Source organism: Parasteatoda tepidariorum, chromosome 4 (genome assembly GCF_982258835.1).
Source record: "Parasteatoda tepidariorum strain Cologne lab strain chromosome 4, Ptep-v5.0, whole genome shotgun sequence".
NCBI classification, from domain to species: domain Eukaryota; kingdom Metazoa; phylum Arthropoda; class Arachnida; order Araneae; family Theridiidae; genus Parasteatoda; species Parasteatoda tepidariorum.
Window position 1 is genome coordinate 59,655,092 of NC_141758.1, and position 18,359 is coordinate 59,673,450.

Sequence of the window (18,359 nt, forward strand, 5' to 3'; positions counted from 1 at the left end):
TCTATTTTTTGTAGTATTGTTTTAAGAGTAATTATAGTTGAGCTAATTTTAAGTTACTATTAATAATGTTAATTTTGTGTTAATTTTAATTTTATGTTTTTTTTTAATTATTTGTGTTAATTTTACATAATTATTATTCGTGTTTATTATACGTGTAACGGATATTCTACATGAGTTTTGTTTCATGTATTTTCGTGTGCAATGACCAGTTGACCATTCGTTTTCCATATTCATTTATCAAGAAAGGGGAAAAATCCTTTATATAATGTCACATTTTATTAACTCATTGTAACACTTGTTAACATACGTTGTAGCTCTTGTTGTATATATCAATCTTTAAAAATAATTAAATATTTAACTTTAATTTTAATAATAAAAATTATAGTTATTAAATATTCATTAGACAATTAAATACCATGAGAAATAGATCTATCCAGAAGATATATCCTGATAACAGGTCTCGCTCAGCAAGTGAAACTGGACCTGTTCTGCAACATGTTTACCTCATGTGGAAAAAAAATTCCAATATCCCGTGGAAATAAAGCAATTAATTTTCTAATTTAAAAAGCTTTAACAGATGGGGAGAACAAAACTATAACCAACAACCGATCCACAAGCAAAATTAAATAATTAAATGAAAATTTAAACTCTGACAATTAAAAATACCAAAAAATATAAAAGATACATCCTGAAATAGCACTTTGGCATTTTCTTTTAAAATAATAAACAAAATTTAGAACATTTTTAGAATAGGCTTCATAGCCGAACATAAATAGAATTAAACTGTTTAAGTAACTTCCAAAAATATCGAAACTTTCACTCCATCCCCCCTTTATTCGCGTTAAAAAAAAAACGCTCAAGTTAACAGCCTGTTCTATTTCGAACATTTTTCTTTTGAAGAACAGGTAAAGAAGGGCCCTTTCAGAATACGTAAAGCCCCCCTTTCCCACTTCTAAACTACGTAATTTATTTGCCGGAAAAATGATCCACACCTCATACCCGAACTTTACTTCATCAATCACAGTTATCCCTGAGGAAATCCCTGGTATTTTCTAACAGGAAACATCCGGCAAATCGCATGAATCATCCTTTTCTGTCATCCGCCGTACTCCGTGGCGAAAAATAGTCCCTACCGAAAAAAGATACAATGTTATTGAGGAATTGGGGGTAGAAAAAAAAATTGAAAAGTATATGATTTTTTTTTTCTTCTTCCTCAAACACAAGGTGGTAAGATTTTTTTTCACTTTCTTGGCGCTTTCGAAAAGAGAGTTCTGGAACATGTTACTTCTCTGGAAAGGTTAAGTTCGAGGATCAGAGAGCAATTGAATGGTTTAGTTGTAGCTTTTAGAAATAAGATGATTAGTTGTAACACGAAATTGATCAATAAAACAGCGAGAAACTTTTCCTTTTCAAGTGAGTACACGGAACTGGAATTCAAGAAAGAAAATAAGACTTACAGTTTAGAAGTTTTAATGGTTTTATGAACAAAAAGCCTCTCCATCTACGCATTTGACAGTGCTATTTAGGCTCATAAAGTATAGTTTCCTGTGTATATTTTTAAGCTGCATCTAATGAGACAAAATATAGTAATATAGAGAACTAAAAGTTCAAAAGTGTTTTTATGTTTAAAAAAAATAATTGCTTTTTTTCAATCTCTCTCTCTCTACAGGATAAATAAATCAGACTAAATTGCAAATTGCTTCCATTACATGAAAACATTTTTTACTTCTTAACTATTGTTCTTATTGACTAGGATTCGATTAAACGTGTAAAAAACAAGGAGGAAACAACGCCTCTGCACGCCACTGAATATAATCATTTTATTTTATAACCGTCATTGAACAGACTGACGGTAAGGGGAGTCTAACCCATGATCCGTCTACCACTAAGGATAGTTTATGTCTGCACTGTGGTCGGTGTGAGACGGGTGCGGAATTCGAATCTAATAGTCATCGCTGGTTTCTAACCCGGGTCAACTCATAGGAGACTAGCGCTTTGTAACTTGAGCCACGGTACTACTAATTATTATTATTAATGCCATGCAATTAAGAAGAAAAACCACGTCAGTGATACACGATAGATTTCGGGGAAAGTCGCTTGGAATCTTTTTTATTTTTATTTTATAACCGTCGTTGAACAGCCGATCCATTTTATGGGTTTACGACTACTAATGTTCAACTCCATAGCCTTATAATTTTGAACCCAATCCAGAAAACAAGGGAACTCCTGGATCAAGTATTGGGAGAAATTTTGCTTTCGCGGAGGACTTTATGATGGAACGAACCCAAATTTGCGTTACATGGAGAGGAAGACCACGAGAACCCTTCCACGTATAGCCTGACGGCAAGTGGACTCTAACCCATGATCTGTCTACCACTGAGGGTATTTCACGTCAGCACTGTGGTCGATGCAAGCCGGATGCGGATATCGTATCGCCGGGATCGAAACACGGTTCACCTCATTGGCAGGCGAACGCTCTATCCCCTGAGCCATCGCGGCTCGCTTGGAATCTATTTCCTAATTTCATAAAACTGATTTTAAAAAACTAATTTTTTGTAAAAAATTTTTTTTTCAATTTTTGTAGTTTATTTTAACAATAATGACAAATGTATAAAAAATCTCAATATAGAATTTTTTGTCGCTTACGTTGATTTTTCTATTGCATGTTAGATTGAATATGAATACATGAAATATGAATACAGAGTAGTTGCGGAGACATTTGCCACAAAAGCAGAGATATATTCATCACATTTCGTTTCGTGCTAAACCGAAGTTTGAGTTGAGAATCGGACTTTGTCGGCATGCATACTCCTCAGACAGTAGACAAAACCTTAGATTTTAAATAGCCAGCAACAAAATAAAAAACGATAATAACAGTAGTAACTTTTTATCATCTCTTCAAGGAAGAATTGGAATATAAAATGCCTGATAAGCATACATTATTTAAGAGTCGTAATATCTTGACTTATAATTAATCGATAAAAAATGGAATCTTGCAAAATGTACGCTAACGTTCAACGAATATTCAAAGAAGTCCTTTTCAAGGTCAACGTGGGCTACCATTTAACAAGCCATTCATTTACGTAGGAAAAAATGGTTGATTGTTTTTTATAATCTTGATCATTGACATAACCTTGCCTTTTGGGTGGTGAAAGGCCTAACCTATGAAGATAGGTACAATCGTCAATAGAGAATGATGATGGATTCTTCTAATTGCAAAGTCTAAAGGAAATGGTAGTTTCACGATTCTCATGGACATTACACCTCACTTTATTTTATGATATTTTTGCTTTTGCATCTTTACCAAAAAGAGGACTTATTTCTGTAATGCGTTACAGAGCCATCGCTAGACTATATGAGGCATTTCAATAGTTAAGCTGTCTCTTATGTAGCACCATAAACTCGGGTATTTCCTTATCTGTTGGCAATACTATAACTATTATTAACAATGAAAGTACCGTACAAAAATAGTTAGACATTAAGTATTTATTTGCATTTATTTCGTTAGATTGCCTTTAGTAATAATTTAAGTAGTGCTGAGTAATTATTTTTACGTTAACACGTTGAATGACACGATAATTTTACATGGCTTGCCCGTCTGGCCAAAATGATTTTTGTGTGTTCTATAATGCATTAATTTCTTCAAATAATTTTAGAAACGATAATTATATAAAAAAATTAAACGCATTAATTAAAAGCATAATTATATAAAAAAATAAAAATTTACTCGAATTATGTGTTTCTAACAATCTTGGCTTCGTCGGTCTCCTGTGACCCTCGTGGAGCTACGAACAAACTCGTTGCCGATCACCGGTGACCCCCATGGTATTTAAGGTGTTAAGTATTTCTTTTTTTTTTTTAGATTCATTTTGTATTTTTATAAAAACTTAGCTACGAAGTATTTATTCAAATTTATTTTTGATGCTTTCTAAAATGGTTGTACGAATTTAAAACACAAACAGTGCTATGGTGCTATACTCTGTCATATAAATTATTGGTGACGGGGTTAGCTTTTTTCGAGCAATAACATAAATATATTATACGATAATCGAGTTAAGACTCGAGGAGTGCGTGAGGAAGTAGTACAGCACGTAATGGAGTATCGGTTTGAGTTTTATATTATCTCACGATGCAAATAATTTTAATATTTCTGCTGAAATATCCCGAACTCTTACTTAGTGGTTTTTGTGATTTCTTGTCTGTCTGACAGAACTAAAAGTATATTACTAAAATTCAATACATAAAGAACTTTGACAATATCGCACGGAACTTTGATCAAATATAAATGAGACTTATTTTAATTACTAAATATTAAAATATTACTTTCAAAAAATACAAAAATGTTATTTTTCCACATAATTTCCGTGAACTTCTACACACTTTTTCAAAACTTTTTGAATCCTGGTGGCGTAGAAAGATTTGCCATGTAGTGAACCATTTGCGCACTAAGTCTTCTACCACATTATTGGATGAAAATTCATTTTCCTCCCCCAAGGCTTGTTTAAGGGGTCCAAACAAATGGTAGTCAGAAGGGGCCAAATTCTGGAGGATGCTCAACTGCTTTCCAGAGTAATGCCTTTAACTTTTGTTGTGTTATTGCGGCTTTATGGAATATCGCAGTGTCCCGTATAAAGAGCACTTTGCGGATCGTGGCACGTCGATCCGCAAACGTACGTTTCTAAACAAAGTTTTCAACTTTCTCACTCTTTCATTCTTTCACCTTTTTCTCAGAATTAATAACTTTCAATCCATCACTTATTTTGGAGATAAGCTTTGAAAGTAGCAATAAATAAAATTATATTTTCGTGTACTCGAGATGTAATTAAAAATTTGAACTTAGGGTCATGACTGATGCAAATAATATATTGCGTGGTGCAAATAATCTCTCTGAGTATAAGATAATTCCTTATAGATAGAAAACACAAGGTCTAGAAATAACACTTACAGTCGTTCCATATTTACAAGGTCTTGAAAAGCTCCTTTTTCTATTAAGTGAATCTGATTTTCCATTAGCTGCCTGAAAATAAAAAGAAGAAGAAAATTAAGGATTGTTACATAAATTAGTTTTGTCCACCAGTCTGTGAAAAAAAGTTATTGAGTTATTATTAACAAGTTGAATGCCACGCTAATTTTACATGGCTTGCCCGTCCGGCAAAACGGTAAATAGCTACAAACTGAATTTGCAAATATTAGACAGATTTTGCCAGTTTCTTAAAAGGTTTAGCATGACAAATCTAAAAACGTGGTGAATTATATAAGCCTACGAATTGTTTAGAAATAGTGGGGGATAAAAATCTACTAAATTGGATTTATTAAACCAAGAATCACAATAAATAAACTACTACTTGAAAATATTTATTCGCTGTCCGGAGCAAGTTGGCATCTCTGTGTATATAAATAAAACTATTTTTGTGTATTCTATATTGCATTAATTTCTTCAAACCATTTTAATAACGATAATAATAAAAAAAAATTTAAAATTTACTCGAATTATGTATTTCTAATAACCTTGGCTTCGCCTGTAACCGGTGACCCCCTGGCACTACAAACAAACCAGTGACGGTCACCTGTGACCCCCATGGCATTCCACGTGTTAAAGATAATTAGAATGATTCAAAAATGAATATTTAAAATAAAACTGTTTTTTTTTCTTATTATTCATATAATTTATTTTCATCGTCTTTCATATACGATTTCGTGGAAATTTTCATACTTAAAAAATTTTGTAAAGAATGTGTTTTTATTTACTTTTCTCAACTTGGTCCACCAATAAACTTTCTTAAATAATACTCGATAAAAAAATTATGTAAATAAAAAAATCCCTGAAGAAATGGTAGGTTTTCATTAAAGAAACTAGTGTTGTTGTTTTTTTCATTAAACCTCGTGACGAAATAAAGAAATTCATGCAATTACACTGTAAAAAATTCCAGATCAAATTGCGGTATAAGAAACTGGCACTTAGGATGCATCCATCCGTGAAATCCATTCTTCCGTAAAACTTTTACCGAAAAATATTATACCAAAATTTTTACAGTAATATTTATAGTGATTCAGTGATTTCATGGTAATTATAACTGTAAAAATTACGTATATCAGATTTTTTTGTTCCGTAACAGGTTCTAGTAAAAATGAATTTTTCGGTAAAAAAGTACCAGCACCCTGAGTGCCAACGCTTTTTATCGTAATTAGATTCGGAATTAATTACAGTGAATAAAAATTTATTATTTCTCATATTGAATTGATTATTGATTTTTTCTGATAAACCACAACAAGTTCAATCTGCCATCTTCCACAAAAATCATCAGTTATCACAATAAAAGTATTATTTTTCTTAATGAACAGATTCTATTCTTTTCTTGTTTCAGGTAAAAATAAAACACACTACTTTCAATTCGACATTTTGCCATACAAATGGTTAGTTGTTGATTTTCTTGCAGAATAATTTCCAGAAAGACAACTATTTCTTTGTAATTTTATGAACTTAAATTTATTTCTTTTTCTAGCTTAACTACAACTTTACAAATTGTGGTTGCTTGGTAAGAAATAGTTTAAAGAAGAAAAATTATTTCCCTTACTGAATTGTAGGGTAGCAGAAAAAACCTGCCTTTTCTGAAAACGGCCAGGCAGACTGGTTTTTACTTGAAAAATAGGTCTTTATTGGCTTTTTTAATATTTTAATAATCGAAATTAATATGCAAATTTTAAATTAATTTTATTAATATTTATTCAGTAAAATAGGTAAAATGTGATACATGTGATATAATATTAATTTTACTTTCTCTTAAGGGCATTTATTCCATAAATAGATAAGACGTCATTAATTTTATTGACGTAATTGTTATTCCATTCTTGCTTCCAAACCATACATTTTTGACTTAAATTGTTTTAAACCAATTTCAATCATGCTCTGATTAATCCTAACTGTGCTCTAAACAAATTCAGAATAATTTTTTTTTCAAAATTGAATTCTATAAATTAGGCATTTTCTATAAAATTACACAATTTAATTGAAATAATTATTATATTTCGTACTATATTTACTTGTATTATATATACTTATTTATATACTCATGCTGTATCGAATAAGTTGTTTTCTAATTGTTGTTTTAAGTAGGTTTAAATTAATGTTCTTAATGCTGCTAAAGTTACAGTTGTTGCTTCGAAAGTGCAAAGTTGATGCTCCAAAATTTTCCTAACGTACAATCACATCAAAATAGCAATTAAATAACAATTTTATACCCTTTTATAATTTTACAGATTTTGAAAACATTAGTTCTAATAAAAGCCGTCTTTTCTAATTTTAGTCGGTCTTTCTCAGGTTGATTAAACCCTCCCCCTCCAAAGAAAAAAACTTTTTTTTTTAGCCCGGCTTAAATCCAGCAACGCTGCTGAACTAGCTCTATTCAATTTCTTAGATAAAGCTAAAACACAAATGGTAAGTCACTACACACTCCAACATTTAACTCCATCGGTTTATGGTTAAGGCTTTTGTAACGTTTTGTGATAATTACAACAGCAATTGGTAAGCCACATAAAATAACCCAGATTCACTGAATGAACTCTGCACCTGGTTCTCACCGATCACAGCACAAACGTAAAATATCCTCAATGGTAAATGGATCATGGGTTATAATCACCTCTACGTCGGGCTAATCGTGAAAGTTTTCCCTTCAAGTAGCGCAATTGCGGGGTTAGTTCCATTAATAGGTCTAGTTTCATCCTATACTTGATCCAGGAATAACTTTTTTTCTAGGTTGGATTCATAATTACAAGATACCGGAGTTTAACCTTCATCGTCGCAAGCTCAAAATTGGGTCGGCTGCACAACGCTGGTTATAAAATAAAACAAATTTGGTACTTTATCATTTTGTCTAGCAAATCCTTAGTTAGGGAGCTTGTAGTGTTTGGGTAAAATAAATAAATAAAAAACTGAACAGCATTTACACATTAAGAAGCATCGTATGGAATTTTGCTACAAGCAACTTCATTTTAACATTCAAATTAGTTTCTTTTTATACATTGGATTAATTTTATCACATAAGCTAATCACGTTTTAGATTAATCATATACGTCTTTGCTAGATAATACAATATGAAAGGAAAAGGAGCTGATATGATACAAGAAATGTTTTCTTGCTTCAAAAAATTAGAATAACATCCAAAAAGGAATTCGAAACTAATTAAATATTTCCAAAGAAAAATAATTAGAAAAATTCTGATCTGATTAAAACGAAAACTACGTTTATTAGAAGGGAAAAAATGGAGATTTGTGTGTAACAGAAATCAAAATGAAGATTGCGTATCGTAGAAGTCATAATTAAATAAGATTTATTTTTATCAAATTAATAATCAGATAAATGTATTAATTAAAAAAAAATCTCACATGTTAAATCGATGAAAATGATGATATTAACTGATAAGATCTACCCCATAGGTATAATTATTTCAGAATCTTCTTATCAATCTCAAATCAGCAGAAAAGTAATTGGATATTTTCGCGTTTTAAAATTTCAAAAAGATTAAATAATTATATCCTCGCCTTTAAGAAGATGTTTAAAATACATAACAGATAATAATCAGCAAAAGTTTTATCAATTTAGTTTTATAATTAACTGCCTTAGAAATGTTGCTTTACATATGAAATGTTAGGAAGTCAATTACGTTTTTAGACTTTTAATGGCATTAAAAACAATATGTTTTTATTAAAATAAGTACTCAACAGTGATAAATTCATTAACTTATAATTGAGTTCAGAGCGCAAGAGTAAAAACATGACTCTGTACCATCTTTGACAGTTCCATGTGTTATTACAATTATGAATTACCATATAAATTAAGCCTATAAAAGTATCTACTTTAATCCGATATAGTATATGTTATGATATATATGCCATACTCTAACCTATACGAATTGTACAAACTTATATTTTACATAGGTTAGCCAAACACCATAGTCAAGACAATATGTAACTTAATTTTAATTTCTGGTTTCTAACAGCCATAACAGTATATGGGAAACTTAATGTTCAACTTCGCGACTCTCTCAATTTCTGTTAGCCCGGCAGATGCTGGACACAAACCTGTGATCCTACAACCGCTATGGTCAATGCAATTCAAGAGCAGTTTAAGAAAATAACTCTATCTGGATTGCTTGAGCTGGAGACTGTTTTATTCATTCAGTCTGTTTTATTCATTCAGCCATTCAGTCTGTGCATAATTATAATGATGGAAATATCTTGTAGATGGTAAACAGTAAAGATTTCAGAGAAAAAGCTATTTTTTAATTATAGTTTAATGAATGGTCAATTCTAAATTTGGTTTAATAAAAAATTGAACTTTTTCTTCTTAGTTTTCAGAACGAAATCATTGTATTTCAGATGCCATTCTATTTAATAGTATGTTATTAACTTCAAATGGAGATCCTCTTTGGCATCATTCCATCAAATCTCGCCAACTTAACATTACCTCCGATATCTTTTGGGCTATCATCTACTGTTATCGACATTTCCTCTGGATATATATTATTCAGGCAGCAATACATCGTTACCATCAATAGTTTTATATCATAAATTTGTTCTTTAAGAGGAATGTCAATTACCTTCGTTACTTTCTCATCTTCCAATGTACAATTGACTTCATCATCTTTAATGAATGGCTACTCCAAACATGACAGCGGATCACGTACATTAGATTTTGGAATGTACCCAAAACTACCACCCCCATTCTATTTCCACCCCCTCATTTCCTAAACCGCCGGAACACTCTCTGTTATTCCATTCGGGGCAAATTGCATGTTGGTTTAAAACTGAAATGCCCGGGTAAATGTCGTAGGCGTGACCGCTTGCCAGCAGCCTTGATTGCTTGATCTCACAAAACCCAGAACCTTTTGCGAGAAGAAAGGCCCGAACAAAATGGAATACTAGTAATTTTCCAAGTTTTTTCTGAAGGGCCTCACGAACACGACTGTCCCAGGCCTGCGTATCTTACTGTTCTGGAAGTAGAATGATTTTATTTTTTTTTACTACTTTTCATTTTAGGGGCTGTCCAGGAAAGATTTGAGGTTTCGATAGCAATGAAAGAATTCTTTTTATTTGCTTCAGTTGGCCATTTAAAGCGAAATGTTTTATTTCTGCTTCGTCGAAACTTGAAAGGTTTTTTTCTTTTCAGAGTTTTTACGACGACGAGGAATCGTAAATCCGGATTGTTACTGCCTACATGCATCTTGTGGTTGTATTTGGTTTTGCACATTTACAGATGGATAATAAAAGGGAAGCTTAAGAAAACGTGATTGAGAGGAAAAGTGATTTAAACTAGTCGGAATATCTTCAGATGACTAGATTTTAGATTTTCTCGGCATTATTGGGAGTTACGGATTATGCCATTTCAATGATATTCTGTACAGTTATTTACTCTTAAAAAAAGGAGAAAAGGTTGAAACATAACGTTCATACTATAGTGCAAATTTTCTGTAACCTCAATAAGCTCAAATGGTTTCTAAAATTCATCCCAAATGAAAAAAAACCGATAACTAATGCAACAAACTAAAAAAAAAAAAATTCTTTTATTTCGGTTCAATATACTTTTTAATGCTTTATATCTTTACGGAACTTAAAGAATGCTTACTCTGGCTAAGAATCGTATCCGCAATTTTATCACAATTTTCGCCTTTAAGTTTTTAAATCTTTAAAGTTTTTTTTTTCCAGTTCAAAATAAAACTGAGATTCATAAAAATAATAAAGGAGATGTATATTAATCAGCACAAAAGTTATAATGATGGATAATTATCAGAGGCAGCAAGACAAGACTAATGTTGGGAAATTTTCTTTTATCGTGAAAAATGAAATATTCCGAGGGAAGTTACTTAATACGAGGGAAGATAACTTAAATAGCTTAATTAGTATAATTAATTAGTTTATAATTGGATTCTTGGGTAACAAAAAATTAAAGAACAAATTCTTACAGGTACAAAATTGAATTTTGAACAGACAGACCCACTTTCCAAAAAGTTAAGCTCTTTTAAAGTACTGCCAAAGAGAGTGGTTATGAAACATTTACTCTTATGGCCGCAAAAGCTAATTTGTTCTTGTGTATTTATTTAAAACTTAAGCCACATCATCACTAACCACTGCTTATAAATGATACTTTTTAAGCAATAAATACAAATAAGATGCTAATATTTGTCTTTTAAATCACACAAAAAAAATTTAAATGACGCTTCGATAATAATCTACAGCAGTGGCTCCCAAATGGTGTTCCGCAGTACCCTAAGGTTCCTTGCAAGGGTAGCAGGGGTTCCTTGCAAGGGTCGCAAGGGGTAGTAATGATTTTCGAAACTTGTAATTACATTTGTATCCAGTTAATAATCAAATATTTATTTAATATTTCCTCTGTTCTTATGAAGGTATTTAATTATACTGCGTGTGAAGAAAAAAATTTCAGAACAACGCTTTTCTAATAACATTATAATAAATGAATTACGGAAAGGATAGGCATTTATGAAAAATTAAGTTGGTATTTATCATCCGATAAAAATAACCACACTCAACAATGAAGAATTAAGTTTGTCTGATAATCATTTTCAACATATATTTTCTTCCTTTACCGTTTTAGTTTCAAAGGAAATTATATTTCAGCTTATTAATTTTCAGTTTATGCATGCATTAAAATCAAATTTAGAACCAACCTAAATGCCTCCCCAGACTAGCAAATTCAACTGTCTGAAGTAGGAGCAGATTTTAAGACTAAAATATGATGAAAAAAATTAGGGCCGTAGCAGCCTGCTTGGTAGGGCGTTAGGCCCATGTCCAAAAGGTCGCGAGTTCGATTACGAAGACTTCCCGTGTAGTAAATGGCGTAGTAAACGGTGACTGGTGCACGTTAAATCTGTCGGATCACAAAATCCTCCAAGTTCCCATAACAAACCAATACCTCAGTGGATACTGAATTGAAGATTGGTCGTTTTCTGGTTCAGATCAAAATTATGATTTTGGGATACATGAATGGGTCCGCACTATAAACGGGCTGTGACGTGTGTGTGACCGAAGTCGTATTTTTGGTCATAGATAGCGTCACTGAAAAAGATGAAGCGCACCTTCTGCCTTAAATTCGCTAGAGTATCACCAAGCAGACTTGCTGATATCGGCAAGTAGCATTAGAAACAACAACAAGAAAAAAAATTCGTTCTTCATTCTTTCACTTAAATACTTTCAAGACAATTTTTAAAAAATTTAGATCATTGCATATTTTCAAAATAATTAAAAATCTTTCATTAATTTATATGTTCGCAATTGCTGAAGAAATTTATTCATTAAGTCGATCATTTAGGGTTCCACAGAGAAAAGTTTTATTTAAAAAATAATAATAAATAAATCATTCTAAAACAGGTAAATAATTCAAACCATAAAAATTCCCTATTAGCATTAGAGTTCCCCCAAATCATTCAAAACAAATGAATAAATCCTTTCTAGTTCCTGAACAGCACTATTTGCCATCACGGAGTTGATTGAGGTTGATCATAACGTTGTCTCGGCACGATATGTAGAACTTCAATCAACTTCGCATACAGAACACTAAAACTGAGAATTCTGTCGATAGAAGAAAAAGAGCAATAAAACTAGGCTTACATGTCTGATTTGGAAGGATTGTGTTCGGGAAACATGACATACTGTCAGTAACTGCATTTAGCAATAAATCATTGCTCTTTAAAAGAGTTTTTATGAGTAAAAGAAATATCATCATAGTAAGTTTTAGTTTTTTTATTATTCTGGAGCTAAATTTGGATTCCTCACGAGTTCGAGCAGGTGAAGATGTGACTAATAACATAACTACTCTTTTCAAGGGATAATCATTCATTCCATAAGTCACAAAGTTCATCATGAAAGTTTGATGCTTAGGTAGAAAGATAAGAGATATTTTTTTTTTAACGTCAGCGAACAACTTTTAAAGTAGTATATTTAAGGCAAATGTTTTCACTCTTTTTTGTCTAATTTCGAGAGTAGCTATAAAGATAATAGAGCTATGCAAAATATTATGGTTTTCCCTAACTCTAATGCTATTTGAGATTCACGGAGCATGCGCTCAAGTTTCAAAGTATCAAGAATCACAGTATCGCAGTATCAAGAAGGAATAAGAAAAAAAAGAGGTTGGAGTTACGGGTATAGCGTAATAAGCGTTTTTCTATTTTTGTTTTTCTATTTCTATTTACGGGACGAGCTTTTCTATTTTTGCTTGTATGCAATTCAAGACAAATAATATGCGTAATCTCTCTATAGTCTGGAAAAAATCGCCTTTATGCAGGATTTTCTTTTAGTGAACTAAACGCTGTTTTTCGAAGCTCTGTCGCCAAGGAAAATGAAAAATATCCATAGTTTAAGTGCCTTACACTTGAAGCAATGTGATGATTTTAGACTTTATTTATAATTTTGCATTGAAGAATTATCTGGGCTTTAGAACAGACAAATTACTTAAATACTTTAAAAGTTATAAAACTTTTTTAAAAATCGCCAATTTGGCGGCATTTTTCCACCTAGATGAAAATTGTCAAAAACACTGCCTTATTTTCAGTTTTTGCAAATTTTTATGAGTCCAAGTAATGCAACATTGGAGTAAGTTTTTGAATATTAAAAAATTAAACCACAAACGCTTTTCATTTTCACAAAACAGTGGTTTTTCTCAATATTGGCATTTTGCGCCATTTTCAAAATAATCGTAGGTAGTGCTGACTTTAGATAGGCTAAACTTGACTTAACAGTAATGAGTAACAGTTGTAAACTCATAGCAGTTATAAAAATATTATATTATTCTCAAAAAAGCATCATTTAATATTATGAATGAGCCTTCGAAAAACAGTCTTAAAAGAAGCAGAATATAATTCCAGAATACCCTTAACATTTTATATAGTTTCAGCTAATTTGAACGATATCATGATTGATTTAGCTGTATTATTGTTCAATACAGCAATAATATCTCCCAAACGTGAAACAGGAATTGGAGGATGACTATATATGAATAAGAACTGGGGAATATAGATATCAGAGTTGGCCGTTGATTACAGTAATCGATTACAACTGTAATTGATTACAGATAATTACAGCTATGTAATCAATTACTTGTAATCACGATTACAAGTAATCAATTACTTGTAATCGTGATTACAACTTTCAAAAAATTTTGATTACAGCTGTAATCATGATTACAATTTTGATTACAGTAATCAATTACTTGTAATCACGATTACAAGTAATCAATTACTTGTAATCGTGATTACAACTTTCAAAAAATTTTGATTACAGCTGTAATCATGATTACAATTTTGATTACAGTAATCAATTACTTGTAATCATGATTACAAGTAATTGCGATTACAAGTAATCACAACAAAAACGATTACAAGTAATTATGATTACAAGTAATCAAAATATATGATTACATGTAATCATGATTACATGTAATTTGATTACATGTAATTGTGATTACTTGTAATCAAACTATACGATTACAAGTTATTACGATTGTATACTATAGTCAAATTTTTTATGTAAGTATTCATGTGTTTACATATTTTTATGTACATAGAATGTACGCACGCATGAACGTACAATTTGCGATTCCTATACATACAATGTATGCACAAACGTTGTTTGTACGTACAATATTCATAATTATATTGTAATATACTTAATGCAATGCGCATATGCTTAGTACATATAATTATGCATTTATGATACATGTACGCATGTATGTTAGTTTGTACAAAAAGGCAATGCTTTGTATCTTTGTATACATAGACAATGTATGTATGAACGTATATGAAAATAATGTTTATGCGTTTGCATGCTTTTATGTACTTAAGTGCATATATTGTATAAATTTACGATAATAGCACGTATATACAATGTACGTTTGTATATAAAATTTTACGTATTTGCGTACAATATGTAAAAATGTTATTTAAAGGTACAATATATGCACATAGTTGCGTAAATAAAATGCGTACATGTATACATGCATATTTATATGTACATCGATATATGTGCACGCAAAGTATGTACTTATGTACAACTTACGTATGTACTTGTATAACTACATACTTTGTTAATACTTATGCGCATGTAATGCATGGATGTACAAAAAAATAGTTATATGCACAATGTATGCATGTGCATACAACGTATACATGTACATAATTACAAGTAATGTACAAATACGTGCGTACATTTAAATATATGTAATTACAATATACACATACATTGTGTATACATTAAAAAAATTTATATGAGTAAAGTTATTAAAATTTGTTTTAAAATTATTCTAAGGTATATGAAACTCGACCTCATTTTTTTTAGAAAGCAAACGATAATTTTATTTGGAATTTCTAAATATTAATTCCACACATAAAATTTACCGTTTTTCTTACCATTTAAAAAATTTCTATGAATCATGCATGATGTTATAAAAAAAATAAATCTGTATTGTCAATCATTTCATGAAAATACCTGAAAATAATTTTTTATTCAGAGAATTTCAAAATGATATAGAACAATTAAAGCTGAAAACTAAATTTAAATATCGTTTGATTTTGTCATTTAACTTGCTTGAGTCATTAAAAGTTAACTTACATGCATTTTATTTATTGCATTGTACACATATTTAGACATAAATGTAATGTACATATGTATACGTGTAATGTATGTACGCATGTACAATGTATGTACATACATTCATGTATTGTACGTGCATATATAGAACATATTGATATGCATACATGGAACATAGGTGTATTGTACATGTGTGGATACATTCATTGTACATATATACATTGCACCATATGCATAGATAGGGATAGCATGCATGTACACATGTAAAATTTGTACGAAAGAATTATGCCCAATATATTTATGCACATACGTACTGTATATGTACACACATATGTACATTATATGAACATTATATGTTCATTTCATCATATGTACATTATATGAATATACATCTGTACGCTATATGTATATACATCTGTACGCTATATGTATATACATCTGTACAATATATGCATCTCAAATGTGTGTATGTACGTACGTTATGCATGTCGAATACATGTATGAATATATGTGAAATATAAATACGCCCAATGTACGTACAATAGTTCACAAATGTATTATGCATATTTGGATACTTACATTGAGCATGAACATATTATGTACATGTACATAAATACACTGGACATGCATATCATGTACATGTATACATACATATATTGTACATCCTACAGATATACCTATATTGTACATGCATACATATATTGTACTGTTCATAAATAAATTGCACATACATGCATGGGACATACATTGTACAGACAATGTATGTATGCTCGTACAAACACAAGTACTTGTATATACATGCGTACATGAACATAGATATACATTTTACATACACAAATATTTGCATAAAATGCATATATTCATTGTGTATAAATGTACATGCCTACATTGTATGCACATACATACGTAATTATTATCTATATACATACGTACATATATTTTATACCTACAATATAAGTGTATGTACATGTGTGTGATACTAAAATGTCTGAACATATGCACTAGATAAAATCATATGTACATACATTTCAGTTACATTCATTTGTACGTATACAAATTCGTACAAAATGCAGTACATGTTAATACGTGCAAAATGTATCATTATAAAATACATTCTACTATCTACTGTAAAATATAATCATTTATAAGAATACAATATTCTTGTAATCGTGTAATTAGATTACATGTAATCATAATTACAAGTAATCAAATTACATGTAATCAAATTACATGTAATCATATATTTTGATTACTTGTAATCATAATTACTTGTAATCGTTTTTGTTGTGATTACTTGTAATCGCAATTACTTGTAATCATGATTACAAGTAATTGATTACTGTAATCAAAATTGTAATCATGATTACAGCTGTAATCAAAATTTTTTGAAAATTGTAATCATGATTACAAGTAATTGATTACTGTAATCGACTATGTAATCATGATTACAGCTGTAATCAAACTTTGTAATCACGATTACAAGTAATTGATTACTGTAATCAATATTGTAATCATGATTACAGCTGTAATCAAAATTTTTGAAAATTGTAATCATGATTACAAGTAATTGATTACTGTAATCAAAAAATGTAATCGATTACATTTTTGGCCAACTCTGATAGATATCATTAGAAGTGAAAAATGCGCGCTTATTCATATACATAAATACCGTTTATTATGCACCTATAAAGGAACAAAACAGAAAGAATAAACTAGCAATGTAAAACCGTAATCAAACTCAATAATAAAAATAAAAAAACTGTGATTAAATAAAAAAGAAAGTATAAAAATTGGCTTAAGCTTCAAGAAGAGAATTACGTATTTCAACTAATTTCTCTTAGAATCTCTTTTTTGAATATACGGTTATATTATACGTACAGTATTTTTCTCGCTTATTTAGTTTTCATGAACTGCAACATAAAAATGATACTTAAAATATTAAATCTTAGATGTTTTAACAAGTCAGTGAAATTTTTAAAATGTTTCATACTATTCGCCGCCTACGTTATTTATTTTACTTGAAGTTAAGTAACAGTAATGCGAAAAAGAAATATTTAAATAATTTTAAATGGAATCTATGAAAAGAAAATCATATATCTCAATAGATTTCAAATATCTCAATAGATTTCCAAAGCCTCAGTTCTTCAACGTAAGTCATCTAAACTAACTTATATATAGATCTCCTGTAGCGGGAAATGCACTTTTATAATCTTTTATTCTAAGCCGATCGGCCTGTGGAGGGGTTAGGGAACTGCCCTTGCATCAGAAAGGCTCTGGGTTCGAACCCCGGGTAAGGCATGGATGTACTTTCCTTCTCCGTACTATCTGTCCTCACTGTGGGAGCATCGTTGGCCCACCTAATATGGTGCCCCTGAAAGAGTGGTCAACAAATCTGCCCTTCAGATGCCTGTATGACCCAGGTCATTCTCCAGGTGGGCATTGCAAAATAATAATAATAATAATATTTTATTCTTCCTACTTACCACCGTGAATAAAACTGTGATTAAAATATTTGCAAGCTAACTTATCAAATTAGAATTAGGCTTCAAAGTGATAGACGTCTCAATAGGTAATATGTTTCATTCAACTAATTTCAGTTTTGTGCAATTTTCAGTCTTGTGCACCGCTTTATCTTTTTTCTCAAAAATACATTCAATACGCTGCGTGCGTTGTTCCTATTGCTTCAAGTAACGTAATACCAATATTAAACATAAGTACTTATTTAATCTTGAATGAAAAATCTACTTTACAAAAATATGCATCGG

The 18,359-nt window shown here is 30.7% G+C and overlaps 1 protein-coding gene across 4 annotated transcripts in view; it reads right to left on the bottom strand.

Annotated features, from left to right (window-relative positions):
* sli (slit guidance ligand) overlaps positions 1 to 18,359 on the bottom strand; it is a 359,497-nt gene that overhangs the window by 229,764 nt on the left and 111,374 nt on the right. For all 4 annotated transcript variants that reach the window (XM_071182345.2, XM_071182347.1, XM_071182346.1 and 1 more), the window contains exon 3: positions 4,946 to 5,017. In XM_071182345.2, coding sequence (XP_071038446.1) covers positions 4,946 to 5,017 — 72 coding nt within the window. The remainder of the gene's footprint in view (positions 1 to 4,945; positions 5,018 to 18,359) is intronic.